Genomic DNA, 16,624 nt, shown 5'->3' with positions numbered 1-16,624 from the left:
CATCACAGGGGCGTTAGGCCAGGGCCTGGCTGGGTGAAGCCACTCGGAGGCGAGGGAGAATTCCCAGCTAGGCCTGGCCCAGAGGCAGTCGAGCAATGAGGTGATGGGCTCCGGCTACGCTGGGCTTTCGGTGCCCGGCAGCCGGCCCACGTGCCCAAGCAGGCGGGGGCAGAGCGGGGAACTCAAATTGGCTCTCGCAGGTCCCCGGGCAGTGCCCGCACCATTGCATCCACCTCCGCCGCTGCAGCCCACTGGGCCGAGTGCTGCCAGGTCCTGCCCCTCTTCTGGCCATCCGTACCGAGTCCCGCCAGCGCCCTCCGGGCCGTGCGCGGCTGGGGCTGCCCGGCTGAGCCGCTCGAGGCTGAGGTACAAGCCCGGAGCGGCCCAGGGCGTTGGCTGCCATTGGGTCAGGTTACACGTTCGGCACGGCAGTGGGCCCCTGGGCCGGGCACCCCACAGCCGCCCGGGGAGCAGAGCAAGCTGGCGGGAGGGCACCACAGGGGCTTGTCTTGGCTAAGCGACGTGGGTGCAGTTGAAGGCGATCGGGACACGTCCCGCTTGGGCCAGCTGGCGGAGTGTGTTGGTGCCGCTAGCAGGCAGCTTTAGGGCCACCTCTATTCTGGGCAAAGGCCGTTGCTCGTTCCGCGTCAATCCCCACAACAGCCTCACTGGCACCTTCTCCGCCCCCGAGAACGAGCTGCCGGCCCTGGGTGGGCACTGACCTGGGTTACACAGACAGGGGGCAGGGCCCTACCTCCTAACTCTGCTGGGGAGCGGGTCGAAGGGCAGGGCCCCGTTACTCCTCCAGCTGCAGAGAAAGCCGCCACCCCCACCCCCACCTCATGTAACCGACCCACCCGCGTCTTCCTCTCCAGCCCCCCCAGCGGGGATGTGGCCAAGGGCTCTGGTCACAGGCCCTAGATCATTTCCTGAGTTTGTGAAGGCGCCTTTCCTGCTGCTGCTGCTGCTGAGTGGAGGTGCAGGTAGGCGTGCCAAGCCGTGGGGGGGACGTATGTGTGTCTATCTCCTCCCATGGGGGAGCTGGGGCAGGGCCTGATCCCTCAGCCTCCCCCCACCCCCGCCTTTACCTGGCCTGCCTTGGCGTTTATGGAAAATTCTATGGGGTGGGGGGAGGCAGAGGGGACCGGGGCAGCGAGGGGTCCAGCGTTCGGCAGCTCAAGGGGGGTTTCCAGCCTCGGCTGCCCCCCCTCCAAGAATCAAAGCAGCGACGTTCAGTTGTAAAAAGAAACTCCTGGGGCTGCCAGGGCAGCAGGTGGGAGCTGTGGGAGGGGTCCTGGGGGGCTGAGGGGGGTGGCCCAGTGCCCTGGCTTTGCCAGCTGCTGCACAGGGAGAGGAACCAACGCTGCGGAGCAACTGGACCCCTCCGTGATGGTCCCCGTCCCTGGCCGGTGGGGTGGGGAGTCACTAGGGGAAGTGCCCAAGGGCGGCGAGGGGCCCTGGCGCTGGGATCCGAGTGCGAACCGGCCCGGAGCTCGGAGCTGGTGTTAGGCCCTGGAGCCGCCCCAGCCCAGCGGGGATGTTCCCAGCGGCCAGCGGCTCCTGCAGGGGATGCTGGGTCAGCAGCTGGGTTTGCACCTCCTGACCCAGCTGGCTGAGCCGGCCTCCAGGCGGAGTGGAGGGGAACCAGCCTGGCTCGCGATAAACCCTGCCCCACCCTGACTCGGCTGCCCTGGCCGCCCCAGGCCGGGTAAGCAGGAAGGCAGGTGCCGCCCGCCCTAGGCTGGGACAACAGAGCCGGCCCCCATGGAGGTAGGCTCAGGTTGGGTCCCCTGGCCTCCCGGCACAGCCCAGGGCTCGTGGGGTGGCCCGGTCCCATGCAGCCCAAGGCCGGCCCCGTTTCATTGCAGGGCAAAGGGCTTCTCTTACGCCCAGCACCAGTCAGTCCTGCTGCTCCTGGGCTGGGTCCGGCTGGAGCTGGGCCTTCCAGGGCACAGACTTCCCAGCCTGCTCCCCACCCACACGCCACCTGCTCCTGGCACTAAGCCGGGGGGATCTCCAAGCGTTCCTGCTCCAGGGAGACAGGGGCGTGTTATCCTCCCCCAGCCATCACCAATCACCGGGAGCAGGAACAGCACAAGGGCGTGGGAACAAGCTCCCCAGGCAGGGGGGAGGTCTCTGCCATTGGGAGCAGGTGCTGAAGAACCAGTGAAGCACTGGGGAGGGGCCATGGGGGCGGGGCAGCCTCAGCCCTCCTACTGAATGGCTCCTCTGGGGGTTAATTTGTGCATGGGAGGGAACGACACTCACAAAGTGTCTTTCCTATCGGTTGTGTTAGCAACAAAATAGCAAGTGGGCCCCACTGCTATAGCCTAAGGGTGGGGGTTTCTGTGTTGCCCTCAAGGATAAAAGTCATACTACTGCTGCCAGCTAATGGAGAGGCTCCTCTTTGCCCTGCGGTAGTGTTCCCTGCTTCTTGCCCCCGTGCTGTGCTTTGCATGTCAGCTGGATGTGGTTGTCTGCCCTCTGCAAGGTACGTGCCAGCAGGATCAAGCCTGTTTTGCAACCTCTTTGCCCTTGTCACCTGGGCTGCTCCTGCCCTTGCTCTAGAGCTATGGCATTCGCTTAGGTGTTTGCCTGCGAAAAGCCAGATTCTTCTAATGTAGAGGAATTTCCTCAGCACCTAGAGGCCCCAGAAGGGAGCAGGGTGGTGCCAGGCGCTGCACAAATACAGACTGAGTCCCTGTCCCAAAAAGCTTACAATCTAAGGAGGCCAGCCAGCCAAAGGGTGGGAGGGGAAACTGAGGCACTGCAAGGGGAAGTGGTCACGGAGCAGAAACGGGAAGAAAGCCCCGCTCGGAGCACCACCCCGGTGCCCTGCCCACTGGCCCACGCTGCCTCACAGGGCTGAACCTCCCATTTGACCACACTTTCCTCTGAGGCCCTAGAGTTAGCTCCGAGCAGGGATCTGCTCAGTGGCACGCACGGGTGAGGCACACCTTGGCGGCACTTTGCCAGCGGCTTCTGCCCTAGCCCCTTCCTGAGGAGCTGGTTAGAGCAGCTGCTGCCAGCTGAACTCCTCCTGAGTGGGAGGGGGCAAACACCTTGATTGCCTCATTAGCCTGCAGCAGCCAGGTCCCAGTCACCTGCTGAAGGCAGCCGGCAGGTGAGAGGGGCTGCTCCGTGCCCAGCAGCAGGCAGATCCTGAGCCAGGCGGCGGTGTTGAAATCCTCACTCTGCAGTGAGTAGCTACCCTGGGCTCAGCGGCTGTAGGGGGAGATGGGAGGCCGTGCTTTGCTCTGTGTCTCTGGGGGGGCCTTGCAGAAGCAGAGTGGGCTACACAGGAAGATGGGGGGGCAGGGGGAGCACTGGAGGGACTAGGAGGGTTTCCTTGCTATCGTTCCAGGCAGCTGCCCTCTTCCGTTTCCAGATAAACGCCTCTTTCCTGGCTTCAAGCTCCAGGCAGTAACAGGCCACCGGGTTTTCCTGCCTGAGCCGGGGGAGGCTCCTTCCTTATGTGGAACAAATGACCCAGCTCCTGTTTCTGAGGAGCAGCTAAAATGGAGCCGGGATGGGGGGAGCGTCTGGGGGCAGAAGGGACTCAGGCTGTGCCGGCCCCAAAGAGGCCTGCGACATAGCAGCGTCCCCTCCAGGTGAACTACGCCCTTGGTGGCAGTGGGGATGGAGGAGACCCTCTCTCTCCTACTGGGAATGAGCTTGTGTTGGTGGCTGGAAAGACTTGGCCTGGGGTGGCACCAGAGATCATGCCGAGCAATGCGCCCGCCGTGGGGGATTCCCGGAGTCTGGCTGCTAAGGGGCCCGAATGGGAGCTTTGAAAATCCCGGCTGGATAGTGGGTGCTGCAGCGTTTTGGCAATCTGGCCCCATCTGCTGGGTTAGGGGGCAGGAGCCAGCCCCCTCCCCCCTCCCCAGCACAGGCACCTTCCCCACACAGCTGCTCCCAGTCCGAGGGAGCTGAGTCCAGGCTGCAAGGGAAGCAGGATGGTGCAGTGGTTAGTGCAGTGGGCTGGGGATGTGATCTGCTCCAGGCTGCCTGGGTGATCTCAGCTGCCCTGTGCTGTGGTTCCCCCTCTGTAAGGGGCGTTGGGAGGAGAAAGACCTCACAGCCGGCGAGGCGAGCAGGTGCCTCGGAGGCAGGCAGTATATTCTAATACAGTGCCTAATTCCCTCCTGCCTTCGGTCTATTCAGGGCTGGTTCCCTGCCTTCCTTCCTTGCTGAGAGGAACGTGTACCATGATCGGCTGCAATAAAATCAGCTGAAGGTTCAGAAAGTCTCCTCCGGGCTGCAGATTTTCGCCCTGTGACCCATGGCCCCCCGCTCGCTGTTTTCGATGCAGAGCCATCACAGCTCAGGCCCGGAGGGTGTCTCCTTCCTCCAGCTAGGAGAGAGGTCCCAGATCCACAAAGCCAGTGAGGGGGCAGGCGGAAGAAACTCTCCGAGCTCGCCCATGCCCCATATCTATGTGTTCCATGGGGCCGGGTCAGACGCGGTGGAGCTCAGCTGAGTGTGGCCGGCTGGGGATCCATCCCCTTGGTTCCCTGGAGTCTGAACTGCCCAACCCTGGAATCTCTCCTCCCAGCCCCGGTGCATATTTCCTGCGGTTTTTGCCAATTGGCATTAGCTCGTTGCTGCAGCCCTGGGCCTGGCCCTGCCTCAGGGGCTTCCTGAACTCCCGGCTGGTTTCTGAGATGGCGCCAGCGGCCGTTTCGGTTTTGTCTCCGCTCCCTCATGCGCCTGGAGCGAAGTGTAATCTGCACTGACCAGGTGGGTGCACATCCCATGCCACTCACGTGTCTCTGGGTGACACCTCCTGCCCCCCCCCAGCTGTTGCTCCTCTTATCTTTTTTGATTTTCTTTCCCATCGCCGGTGTTGCACGATTCCCCCAGCGTAGGAGCCCCTGGGCTGTAGGGTGAGAGAGGCCCCTTCCCCGGCCTGTCGGGAGGCTGAGGTGCGCTCTGAGCCCCAGGCCGGGAGCTAGCAGCCGATGTGGGGTTTGGACAAGTCGCTCAGGCCTGCTCCAGAGCCTGGTAAAAGGTGTAGTGTAGACAGGCCCCAGGAGCGGGGCTAGCGCCTTGGGCAGCCTGGGAGACGGGAGATGAGGGCGTCCCATTGACCCCAAGGCTGGGTATTAAAGGGTTACAGAGCTAAGGGCTTTAAGGGATCCAGTGGGGCAGAACCCAGCTGCCCTGTCCCAGGCAGGGGCAGCCCCTGGGGTAGATCCTGACTTGGTTCTGGAGGCTCAGCCAGGGAAGCAGGAGCGACTCCTAGGCAGACCTAGGCCTGTTGGACCCCCAGCTCACCCAGACAGGCGGGGAGCCGGGAATTAGTCGCACCAGTGATGGGGATAAGCAAGAGGCTGGCAGACTCCCAGCTGTCCCCGATGCCCGGCCCACATCCTGGGGGCTGGGCCCGGTGTCAACGGGCTGGCACGACACCGGCCCCTATTCAGTGGCTGCAAAACCGCCTGCTGGGACGGTGATCTGAGAGCCTTTGGCGGCCAGGCCAGCTCAGCTTGGTGCTGCTGCAGAGCCGGCTGCCCGGAGTGCCGGCCCGGGGCCCGGGCTGGGGCATCGCGGGGCGATTCCTGTCCCTTGTGCTGCCAGGGGGTGCGGGGCAGATTCTCTGTGCTCCAGGGAGCTAAGGGCTAAGCCAAAGAGTTGGGTTCGGGGTGGGGGCTCTCTCAGTCCAGTGCTGCCTTGCAGGGGGGCCGTGGCTTCCGGGCCGACCGGGCCTTGGGTTGGAGGGAGGGGGAATCCCCATGCGGCCCTGGAGTCTTATCTGCTAAGCCAGCTGCTCCCCAACGCTAAGCAGGGTGGGGGCGGGGTAAGTGTGGGGTCAGGAGCCCTCGCAGGAAGGTGCCGTCTCCCTTCTGCGGTGTCCGGGTGTAAGCAGGCTGTTGGCTGACATTTAAAACCTGGGGATTAACTCCCCCACAGCCCCTTGCTGCAAAGAGCAGGGCTGTCCCCTGGCTGAGGCCTGCTCGGCTCTTCCGTTCCACGCCCCAGTGGTCCGCGTTGGATGCGGGGCTCTGTTTCGCTCGGGAGCGGCTCGCTGTGACCCACCCAAGAGGTGGCTGCATTGTGTGCCGGGCAAGACCTCTGCCCGGTGCGGCTCTAACCGTCAAACGAGCACGTTTCCTGCTCTGCATCTTGCTGCTTCGGTGGGCGGCGGGGGCTGCTGAGAGGGGGGAGCGCAGGCGTGCCAAGGCGCTGGGTTGCGAAGGGGGATTTTGTCGATGGGCGTTTTCCTTGCTTCCACCCACTTCAGAGTCTCCCTCGATCTTGCCACTTCTGCTGCCTGACCCCTCACGCCAGGCCTCGCTGCTGGCCTCCATCTGCCCAGGGCGTCCCTGAGGCTGAGCCATCCCCGGCCAGGACAGGGGACGGGCGTGAGGGGCTTTGTGGTTCGTGCTGGGGGTTGCTAGCCGTGAGCTGGGACCAGCTAGGTTGGTGCAAATGGGCCTGAGGCCCGCGGCGGTCCCTGCAGCCCAGAGCAGGGGCGGCGCAAGCTGCTTAGGGCCCAATCCTGCACAAGGGCTGAGGTTCTGCTGGGGACGTAGGCTCCTGTGGGGGCACGTGGCAGCTGGCAGGGAGCACGTGACGCCTTGCAAGAGGCACTTGGCACTCCTTGGCCTCAGGAAGGTCCCATTTGAAGTAACAGCCCGGCTCTGCCTGTCACAGGGCCAGCTTGCTGAAGGAAAGTTTAACTGGTGTTAAGCAAACATCCTGGGAAATTCTTGCTTGCGGCTCTGGCCTGGGGCTTGGCTAATTGGACAGGTGTGCAGTGTGCCTCTGGAGAATAAATACACCTAGCAGGGCTCCAGATGCTGCCAGCGAGTCACGGAGAGTCGAGCGACGCAGGGGGATTTGCCAGGCTGGCATCGCCATAGCTACGGGGGGGAGGTGGCCCCTTTCCACTGCTCGGCACGCCCCCAAAGTGCGGCTCTTTGACTGAAGCAGCTGGCGCCGTCTCTCCCGCGTTGAGATGCTGCTTTCGGCGGCTGGGTGACTCGGCCCGTCAGAGTTGGCACCCTCCGAGCTGGCATGCGTCTCTACCCCCCGGTGAGGAACGCGGCTTATTACGGTGAGTGGGGCAGTGCGTGGAGAGGCGAAGACAAGCCCCTAGGGATGCTGCAGCCCGAGGGCTCCCCCGCAGCTCTGCTCCTGTACTATGGGCCTCTCCCTGTGCCATGGCTCTGCTCCCCACTTCGAGTGACAGTGATCAGGGGTGTGTGTGTGTGTCAATGCCCTTCTCCCAGGATTAGCCGTGTGTGGGGAGGGGGGAGAATACTCTCAGAGCAGTTGGTTTTGGAGTTAATAGCTCTTGGAGATGTATGGGGCAGCTGCCCCCCCTTGGAGCAATTGTCTCCGGCTCTCGGCAGACTCAGGCAGCTGTCACTGTGTCAGTTACGCTCAGGGCGGCTCCGGCTCTCTCAGAGCGATTGTCTCAGACTCTCTGCAGGCCTTGCTCCACAGGTTGTGTTTGTGTTTGGAGCTTCTATGGGAACCGTGCGGGCTAGAACCACTTAGAGACACGGGAGGGCCTTCCTGAGGCCAATCCCTCCATGGGGATCAGGCCATGTCGGTTTCACACAATCCAGTGAAACATTTCCACAGATGATGATTGAAGTTCTGCTTCAGAGCAGTGCTGCTGGAGAAGGGGTGTGTGTGTGTGGTGGGGGGGGAGGTTAGGGCGGTTCCCTTTGGGTATCTTGACATGTGACGTTGACAATTTGAGTGTTAATGGCTACGCTGCTGGAACTTTTTGATTCTCAACATTAGATAATTGTCCGAGCCGCCGGGAGATTCTCACAAATGTGAAAATTTCAATTGATGATTTAAAAAAAAAAAAAAAAAAGCTTAAAAATGACCATCGCTCTTCTCAGTCGGCATGTGAAAAACCAAACGCCGCCACACCCAATCCCAGGGGCTGTCGTCCAGCAGGGGCTGGGGGGCAGGAATGGGAGGTTTAAGGGACCCAGACCTAGGCTCCCAGGAAGCGGCCAGTGGCAGCCGCAGGGATGAATGCAGACCCCCAAACCAGACGGCGTCCATGTTTCTGAGTTGTTCTGCTCCTTTCAGGATGACACCAGAGAATCCCCTTTTCCCCGATCAGAACTGCCCCCGAAATCCTCTTACGGGCCGGGGGGAGGGGGCTGGGCCGAACGGGGGTGACGCACGTGGCAGCTAGTGTGGAACACCAGGGTAAGGTGATGCCATTGCAAACCACAGAGAGCCCGGGGGGTGGCTCTAACCACCTGCTGTGAGACGTGGCACGTTGAGACGTGGGACCCTTGTGCCCCCTGGGTACAGCCAGGGAATGCCTGGAGAGGCGGCTAACAATGGCAGAGTAGTGTGGGCAGAGGACCAGGCTGCCCACAAACCCGCCCCGAGGGGACCTGCTCGGGTGCCTCCCCCGTCTCCCAGCTGCAGTGTGGGCGAAGCAGACTGTAGATCCCAGTGAAACCCTTCGTCCCACGAGGAGCGGACTGGGGGAGAAGTGACATCTGTGTGGGAGTCGCCTCAAGGAACCTGCCTCCTTGGCCCGGTGGGGACTGGCAACGCAGGCGCCTGATCGGCGTCCCGGAGGCCGAGGAGATAAGCCTTGTGCAGGTGCGCTGCACCCCGGGGACCTGACCATGCTGCCCCCTGGGGGCTGCCCCTGGGCCTGCAGCCCTGCCGCTAGCCAGAGCTCGAGGGGAGAGGGGACGAGACCGAGCGCTGCCAGGAAGCCGCGGGGGCTGCCAACGCTTGGGGGAGCCACCCGAGGATCCAGGATCAGCTCGGCTTCCCCCTGAGGGCGACCTGGGCCGGTGGCGCCTGTGTCTGCATAATGCCTGGCCCAGGGTAGCCCCTGGCCGTGCTGGGAGGTTCGCGAGAAGCGGCTCCCACGGGCAGGCAGAGGCCCGGGAGCTGGGACCGAGCGGCAGTCTGCGTGCCGGGGAGCCGCTGGCCCGGGACACCCCCATGGTGTGGCCATGAAAATGAGAGAGAAAAACCCCTTGAGGGGAGGAGATTTTCCCTTTTTCTTTTGTGCGTTGAAAAGATGAAAATTGTAGCTAAAACAGTTTTAATTTGGGGATTTTCTTTTAGTGTTTAAAAAACAAACCCCAAGAATATACAAAATTGTGTTTTTTGAAAACTGATTTTTTTTTTATTTCCAGATTTTTGTTGGGGGGAAGAGAAGAGGAATGGGAAAATGTTGAGGGATATGGGGAGGAAACCCCCAAATATTTTTACCATTTCCCTAGACGATTTGGAACTTCTAGGGTGAGCTGGGGGAAACTTTTTCAATGAACAATAAATTCACCAAAAATGTATCCCCTCCCCCTCCCCCTCCCCCCCCCCCCCCCGGACACTAAAACTATTTGCAAATTTGGGTCAACTTCAGCGAATAGTTTCAGCTGAAAAAAATTCCTAAAGACGTCAAAACTGTTTCATCCATTTTGAAATGAAACCTTTCAAGTTTTTCTTTGGCGATGGCGTGTCATTTAGAACAGTCGCAAACTGAAACCAAAAAAAAAAAGGGAACCCCCCCCCGAATTATTTTGTAACAAACAAAAGGTTTCATTTGACTTAAAACAAACAAATATTTGATGAGGGAAAAAACGGACCAATTCCACTTGGGTTCAAACTGAACCAATTCTTTCTTTTTTTTCCTTTTTCAGTGTGTCCCCTCCCCCCAACCGACAGATCAGTTCACTTGGTTCTGTTCCTGGCACTGTGAGGAAGTGTGAAGTCTGGTGGGGGGGGCAGTGGTCAGGACTCCTGGGTTCTGTTCCCGCGGCCGCTACTGACTATGTGACCTTCGGGCAAATCTTTTCCCATGGCTGTAGCATGCGGCTAAAAGTGGCTCCCTCCTGGGGGGTGGCATTGAGAGGGTTAATTTGCTAAGTCTGTAACCTGCATTGAGCTCCACGGATGGCAAATGCAGCAGCAAGGGAGTTTACTGCAGATCTGATTTCTGGTTTTCTTTAGACGCTCTGCCAATGTCCACAATCTGCTATTCAGGGCTACGTTGCTGGGTGTCAGCAAGCTTTGCGCAAACAGACTAAACCTTGGGAACTCCCGGGAAGCCGGGGTGGGTTACCAAGCGGGCTGAGGCCCAGAGCGAGTGGGGTTTTGTGTGGTGGTTTTTTGCTGAGGCTGTGCGGTGAAATGGGATTAGAACGCCAGGCTCCCAGCCTGCTGCTTCCCCCACTAGGCAACGCTGTCTCTGGTGTTTCTATGAGGCGGCGTGTGCATTCCAGAGCTCTGTCTGGGGCTCAGCTAGGGACTGCTCTATAAATAGGTGCATGCTGCCACCACGGTGCGGGGGCCCGAGGCAGAGCCTGCAGTCCAAGGAGGCCAGGCAGACCAAGGAAGGACGATTACCCGGTTTTACCCGAGGGGGGGAAGTAAAGCGCAGGCTTTGTCTTTGCTGACCCCAAAGTTCCCGGCGAGAGAGCAAGCAGGGGTAGCTCTGTCCCTGTGAAATGCTGCTGGAGACAGGGTTCGTAGGGTGCGTGCAGCTTGGGAGCAGGAGGCCGGCTCCCCTCGCAGTGACGCCCAAATGCCCTGTTTCCATTGTGGTTTTGCAGCGATGTGGTTGAGTGAGTCAATTTATCCCTTGGTTAAAAAATGCACCTTTCTGTAGTGACGGCAAAGCCCTGGAGCGCTGCAGCGACCTACCCACTGAACCAAACCCCCGGCTCCTCATTCAGCCTCTTAATAAAGGCCACCTTCTTTGTCAGTAGGCTTTGGGTGCACAGAAGGTGGCCTGAGGCTAGCGTGCTAGTGTCTGTGTGTGCGCATAGGCCATGGAGGAGGGGAGGCCCCTGGCCTGTGGTCTGACCAGTGTTTAGCATGTCCATGAGAGAGGGTAGCCACCCGGCCGGTTTTGGACTGGCGGGACCGGTTTTAGACTGGCCTGCCTGGTGTCTGTACTCTCTTGGCAGCCTAGAGACGTCATTTGCGGGCAGGGTTTTTTGGCGGGTGAGCACAGAGATCAGGCAAGTAGGAGCCGCACACATCGCAGGCGGGGCCAGCACCCAGATCCTGCTCTGCCAGCGCAGCGGTCCTCACCTGCCAAAACTTGGGCAGCTCCTCTCAGTTCCAGGGCCAGCTGGGAAGTGGGCGGACCTGCCACCCAAGGGGTAAGGTGAGGGAGGGACCGCAGAGGGGCTCCCTCGAGGACTGAGACTCCAGGAAGGGTGTGGGTGCAGGGGTTACTGGGCCATGGGGGATGAGGCTGCTGGCGTGGGGGCGAGGGGGAGGTGAGACACCTGCGGCCCCCCCGCCCCCCCTTCTCCCGTGTGACCACATTAGGGTGCGGTGAGCATGGCGGCTGCGATCGGGTGTCTGATGGTGGGAGAAGGAGGAAGCTGATTCAGAAAGGAAAAGGTCTACATGTACAACTGTGTGTGTGCGGGTGGGTGGCAGGGAGTGTTTGGGGAAGAGAGCACAAAGTGCACAACCGCACAAAGGCGGCCGACGGTGCCAATTTAAAATCTTTCAATGCAACGCAACCCGGGCTCTGGTCCAGGCTGATGAGGGACACACCAGGAGCTGCTTTGACCAAAGCACCCTCCCGAAAAGCCTTGGCTGTGGTTGGCGTTTGCTGCAACCTTTTAAACCTTAAACAAAACCGAGAAGAGCCTGGACTGTCACTGCTGCCACTGATCAGTTGTGTTTTGTTTTTAAATCCCTGGAGAGCTCTCCCCTGAATGTCCTGGTCATGCCTCGGAGCAGTACCAGGCCTCTGTTGGGTGCAGGAGAAATGAAACCCGCTTCCTCCTCCCCATTTTCAGTCAGAAACGGGCGGGTAAAGCCAGTTTTGCTCTGTGTAGGCTCACGAATCCTCCTAGGCTGGCGGTGACTGTGACGGGTGGCGTCCCTGTGGGAGAAGCAGCAGCGTCACCGGTTTTCTCAGCTGTAGGGGTGGGAGAGGGAATGAATTGCTGGCGTTTCCTGGCTTTGGGGCTAGTGTCCCAAAGCGACTGGAGCCCCAGACAGGCCTCCTCTGGACCCAAGCCTGCCTCAACCCACCAAGTAGCTCGCTGACCATGCTGCGGTCCTAGTGGGGCACCTTGCTTCTGCAGGGATCCCCCCGACTGCAGTGGGGGAGACACAAGGGGGCTGATCCGACGCAAGCAAGTCTCTCCGTTGAGCTCATTGGCCTTCCTGGCTGACCCTAAGTGTCTGTTGGGTGCTGAGGGGCAGGCTGCTGCCAGAGCCCCATCCGGTCTAGGGAGCAAAGGATCCTAGGGCGCTAGAATGCCAGGTTCCCATGCCAACGCCGAGCAGTAACCGGGCTGGTGGGGACACCTTGCATCCCCTGTGATGTCCAGTGCCTGACGGGTGTGTGTCTGTGCTTACAGTATGAATAGAGGGTGGAGTCTGAAGTGTGTGTGTGTGTGTGTGCACCGTTGCCTTCTATTGGGTGGAACCGGAACCCCTAGACTGTGTGTCATAGGGCCTATACTGCTTCATGGAGCTTCTCCCTTAGATTAGGTGGAAGGAGGAGCTGCCTTCTGCCCCCGGTGTTGCTGTGATGTTCTGCATGGTGCCCTGGTGGGCAGCACAGCATCAGTCATGACATCCAGGGTGTGCAGTACATTTTTCCCCAAGTGTGTTGGGAATCTGATTTCCAAATCCCTGCAGCAATGGAGCAACGTCTAATTCCCGACACTTACTGTTAGATACTCTCCTAAGCTGATTGGCGGGGGCGGTGAGAATGGGGAAATGCCCCAAACTGGTGTTCGTGCCGTTGGCTTTTCTCAACCTGCCCATCCACCCCTGGAATAAGCTGCAGAGAAGACCCAGTCAGGGGCTGTTGCTGGGAAGCAGGTGGGGATGCCAGGCTGCAGGGGATGCCAGGCTGGCTTTAGCAGCCAGGCTTTCCATCAATGACGGTGGTCGCTTGGCACCTCTGGAAATCTGTCCGCTTCAAATCAGGTGCCTAAAAATGGCTTTTGGAGTCGAGCTTTGGGGCCAGGGTTCTAACCAAGGGGCGAGGAGTGGAGAGAAGATGCAGGGCAGCCGGAGCTGCAGAGGAGGAGGTGCTTGCGCCCCCCAGCAGGGCAGGGATGGGGCGAATGGTTGGAGGTGCAGCCGTGTGTTGGTTCTCAGCTCCCATCTCTGTCTCTCTCTTGCAGAGGAAGATGCTGTCCCGCCGGGGCTGCAAGCCTGAGGTCCTCATCCTGACTATGGTGGGGATCGGCGGCCTCCTCTTCCTCATGACCAACGAGGGCAAGCACGTGATGAAGGCTGCCACGAGAGACAGCAGTACCAGCCCCCCCACCCCCCCGCCCAGCGTCCCCACAACCCCATGGCATGGCCCCGAGTGCAAGGAGAGCTCCTCGGTCACCAATATCTCCGGCTTCGCTGACCTGCCCGGCCACATCCAGGACTTCCTGCGCTACAAGCACTGCAAGGAGTTCCCCCAGCTGCTGGACGCCCCCGACAAGTGCGGGGGGCCTGAGGGCTCCCCGGAGGTCTTCCTCCTCCTGGCCATCAAGTCGTCGCCCGGGAATTACGAGCGGCGGGAGATCATCCGCAAGACTTGGGGGGAGGAGAGGACGTACCAAGGGGTCCGTATCCGCAGGCTCTTCCTCGCCGGGGAGGCGAGGGATGCGCGGGAGGCTTGGAAGCTGAACCGGCTGCTGCGGCTGGAGGCGGCGGAGTATGGGGACGTGCTGCAGTGGGCGTTCCTGGACAGCTTCTTCAACCTGACCCTCAAGCAGGTGCTGTTCCACAGCTGGCTGGAGGCCCATTGCCCCGGCGCCCGCTTCCTCCTCAACGGGGACGACGATGTCTTCACCAACACGGACAACGTGGTGCACTACCTGCTGGGCATGCGGGGCGCCAACGACGGCGACGGGCACCTCTACGTGGGGCAGCTCATCGCCAACGTGGGCCCCATCCGCGAGAAGTGGAGCAAGTACTACGTGCCTGAGCAGGTCACCGCCACCAACTCCTACCCATCCTACTGCGCGGGCGGCGGGGTGCTCATGTCCGGCTTCACCGCCCGCACCATCTACAAAGAGTCGCTGGGCATCGAGCTCTTCCCCATCGACGATGTCTACCTGGGCATGTGCCTGCAGAAAGCCGGGCTGGCCCCGGCCTCCCACATGGGCATCCGGACCGTTGGCGTCAGGGTGCCCTCCTCCAAGCTGGAGTCTTTTGATCCCTGCTACTACAAGGAGCTGCTGCTGGTGCACCGCTTCGTGCCCTACGAGATGCTGGTGATGTGGCAGGCCATTCACGAGCCGGACCTGCGCTGTGGGAAGAAGCTGCAGGTCTATGAGAGCATCTGAGCGGACCCTGGAATCCGAGGGGAGGGGGCACCAGGAAGGGATGTAATGCCAGGTTGAAGGTGCTAGGGCATCGGCGGGTGATGCCACCCATCTAGATGTTCGCTGCTGTGCCCCGAATGCTCCAGACCAGTCACCTCTTTCTTGCTCTTGATGCCTATTCCAGGAAGTCCCGGCTCCAAGGGGCGGGACTTCCAGGAACGAGCCTCAGCAGGACTTACGCTTCTGTTGGCTAACATGCATGGAGTGCACAGAGATGCTGAACGGCTCACTGGCTTCTGGTCCTGTCCCAACTGGTCTGGCTCATTTGCCATTCTTGGGATGTCAGAAGCTTTTCCCGCAGCTCCTCCCTTCCCCGTGGCTGCGATAAGCATTTCGAGCTGGGCAGGGATCCCTTTGCAGCGATCCCCTGGGGGCGGCTACCTCTGAGAAAGCAACTGCCAGAAAGCCGCCAGACCGGGGTCTCTCTGGGATGGAGGGGGGAATTTCTGCCTCCTTGACTAATGGGCCCATTGCCACCTGGGTGCCCGAATCCTGGGCAGGATGTCACTGGCTTGGCCGATGCCCAGATCTTGGCCTAGACGCTGCGTCTCTGGGGCCGAAGGTCCAAACGCAGCAGGAAGTGGGTCGGGTGTCTGGCGTGAAGAGCTTGGCTCGGGGTCCCAAGCCCAGCCCCTGTTTCACCATCGGCCCTAAGAGCAGGAGCTGGGCGTCATGCACATCCCCGCTCCAGAGCTCGGGGGGGGGGCAGATCTGCCCCGGCGTAACCAGCTGTGGCCCCGTAAAGTCAATGGAGTCGTGCCTAGCGAGCCCTGGGTGAATTTGGCTCTGGGGCTACGATGCAGAAGCAGACAGTACGGCACCAAGGGCTGATTTCCAAAGTGCTGCCCTGTCCCTGAGAATCCGGCCTCGTGCACATTCCCAAGCCCCTTGCAGGACACGGCTGATCTGAACGGGGCCCTTTCAATTCAGGCCTGGGGCTTGGTTCATGTAGGACTTGGCGCGGCCAGACGGGCACGGGGGGCTTGGCAGAGGCCCAACCTACGACCCTCCCTGGATCTGCCCAAGCGGAGGGCAAACCCCAGTTCTGAACTGCTGTTAAACTCGACCCACTGGCAATTTCTGTTGCTCAATCAAGAAAGCTGCCAGGGTGCGGCAACAGAGCTGTGCACCTCTCTGAACCTGTCCGCTGCATCCCTCTGGCTCTGACAAACTGCTGCTGAGACTTTGCCAGTTAATTGTGTTTTATGAGATAACAAGCCCAAAGTTTCCAAGCTCCCTGGCCTCTTTGTCTTATGTTTCAAACCGGCTCCTCAACAGTTCCATTCCCCAGCTCCACCTTGCATTCAAATGCACTCGCCCTTCTGAACCTGCCACATCCATCGTTCAATTTCACACATAGTGCTGAGATGGAGTCAGGAACTGCCCAGAGAGAACACATCCCTCCCCTCCCCAGGTTGCAGTTAAAAAAAAACAAAACCAAACCAAACCAACAACCAAAAGTGGCAGGAACCTGAAGATTGGTTCTATTTTCAGCACATGTTCTGGCAAGAGCCCATCTCCCCTCCCCCATTGGGGCAGAATGTTCTTGCCACCCCACCCCAGATGGCATTTGTGGAATTGCTCAGGATTCTGCAACCCAGATGTGGGGGGCGAAGCCACCAGCTCACAAACCTGGGGGTGCAGAAGCTTGATCCTCCCTGACAAGGGTGGGGGCGAGGGTTTCACAGAGTCATAGACTTTAAGGTCAGAAGGGACCATTATGATCATCTAGTCTGACCTCCCGCACGATGCAGGCCACAGAATCCCACCCACCCTCTCCTGTATCAAACCTGTGTCTGAGCCATTGAAGTCCTCAAATCAGGGTTTAAAGACTTCAAGGTGCAGAGAATCCTCCAGCAAGTGCCCCGTGCCCCAGGCTGCAGAGGAAGGTGAATCTGCCTCTGCCAATCTGCCCTGGAGGAAAATTCCTTCCTGACCCCAAATATGGCGATCAGTTAAACCCTGAGCATGTGGGCAAGACTCACCCGCCAGACACCCAGGAAAGAATTCTTTGTGGTAACTCAGATCCCACCTCAGCTAACATCCCCTCATAGATCACTGGGCATATTTACCACTAGTAGTCAAAGGCTAATTAATTGCCAGAATTAGGCTATCCCATCCCCTAGCTCTCTGAGGTGCGTCTGTATGGCCTCAGGTCAGCAAAGCATTTAGTCGTGGGCTTGCGGCTCCCTCCTGCTCCAGCCAAGTCTGTCAGCTCACGCTGGTGCCGTAGCCAGGGCTGCGGCTGGACAATCGGTTGTTCCTCATCAGTGGTTGGAGAAAGTTGTTTCGAGCGGCCGTGTCCTGGG

General features: G+C 60.1%; 1 protein-coding gene across 6 annotated transcripts; it reads left to right on the top strand.

Annotated features, from left to right (window-relative positions):
• Positions 1–942: 942 nt before the first annotated feature.
• Positions 943–16,101, top strand: B3GNT3 (UDP-GlcNAc:betaGal beta-1,3-N-acetylglucosaminyltransferase 3). 6 transcript variants are annotated; one of them, XM_044998409.1, is made up of 2 exons: positions 943–983; positions 13,116–16,101. In XM_044998409.1, exon 2 carries the CDS (start codon positions 13,122–13,124, stop codon positions 14,274–14,276), a length of 1,155 nt encoding a protein of 384 aa, XP_044854344.1. In that variant the 5' UTR covers positions 943–983; positions 13,116–13,121; the 3' UTR covers positions 14,277–16,101. The 6 variants fall into 6 exon arrangements, 4 of the variants coding, with proteins under 4 accessions (XP_044854344.1, XP_044854342.1, XP_044854343.1 ...); XM_044998407.1 differs by lacking the exon at positions 943–983 and adding an exon at positions 2,246–2,491; XR_006575195.1 differs by lacking the exons at positions 943–983; positions 13,116–16,101 and adding exons at positions 2,246–2,491; positions 8,462–8,583.
• The last annotated feature ends 523 nt before the right edge of the window (positions 16,102–16,624 follow it).

The sequence above is a fragment of the Mauremys mutica genome, chromosome 24 (assembly GCF_020497125.1).
Source record: "Mauremys mutica isolate MM-2020 ecotype Southern chromosome 24, ASM2049712v1, whole genome shotgun sequence".
NCBI classification, from domain to species: Eukaryota; Metazoa; Chordata; order Testudines; family Geoemydidae; genus Mauremys; species Mauremys mutica.
Note: the sequence above shows the minus strand (reverse complement) of the source record. Positions and strands in the feature narration are given on the sequence as shown.

Excerpts from the sequence above, each read along its gene's own strand:
- B3GNT3 (XM_044998405.1), top strand. The coding sequence starts at position 4,708 with ATGCGCCTGGAGCGAAGTGTAATCTGCACTGACCAG. Across the intron at positions 4,744-13,115 it reads GTGTAATCTGCACTGACCAG|AGGAAGATGCTGTCCCGCCG; the intron begins GTGGGTGCACAT and ends TCTCTCTTGCAG.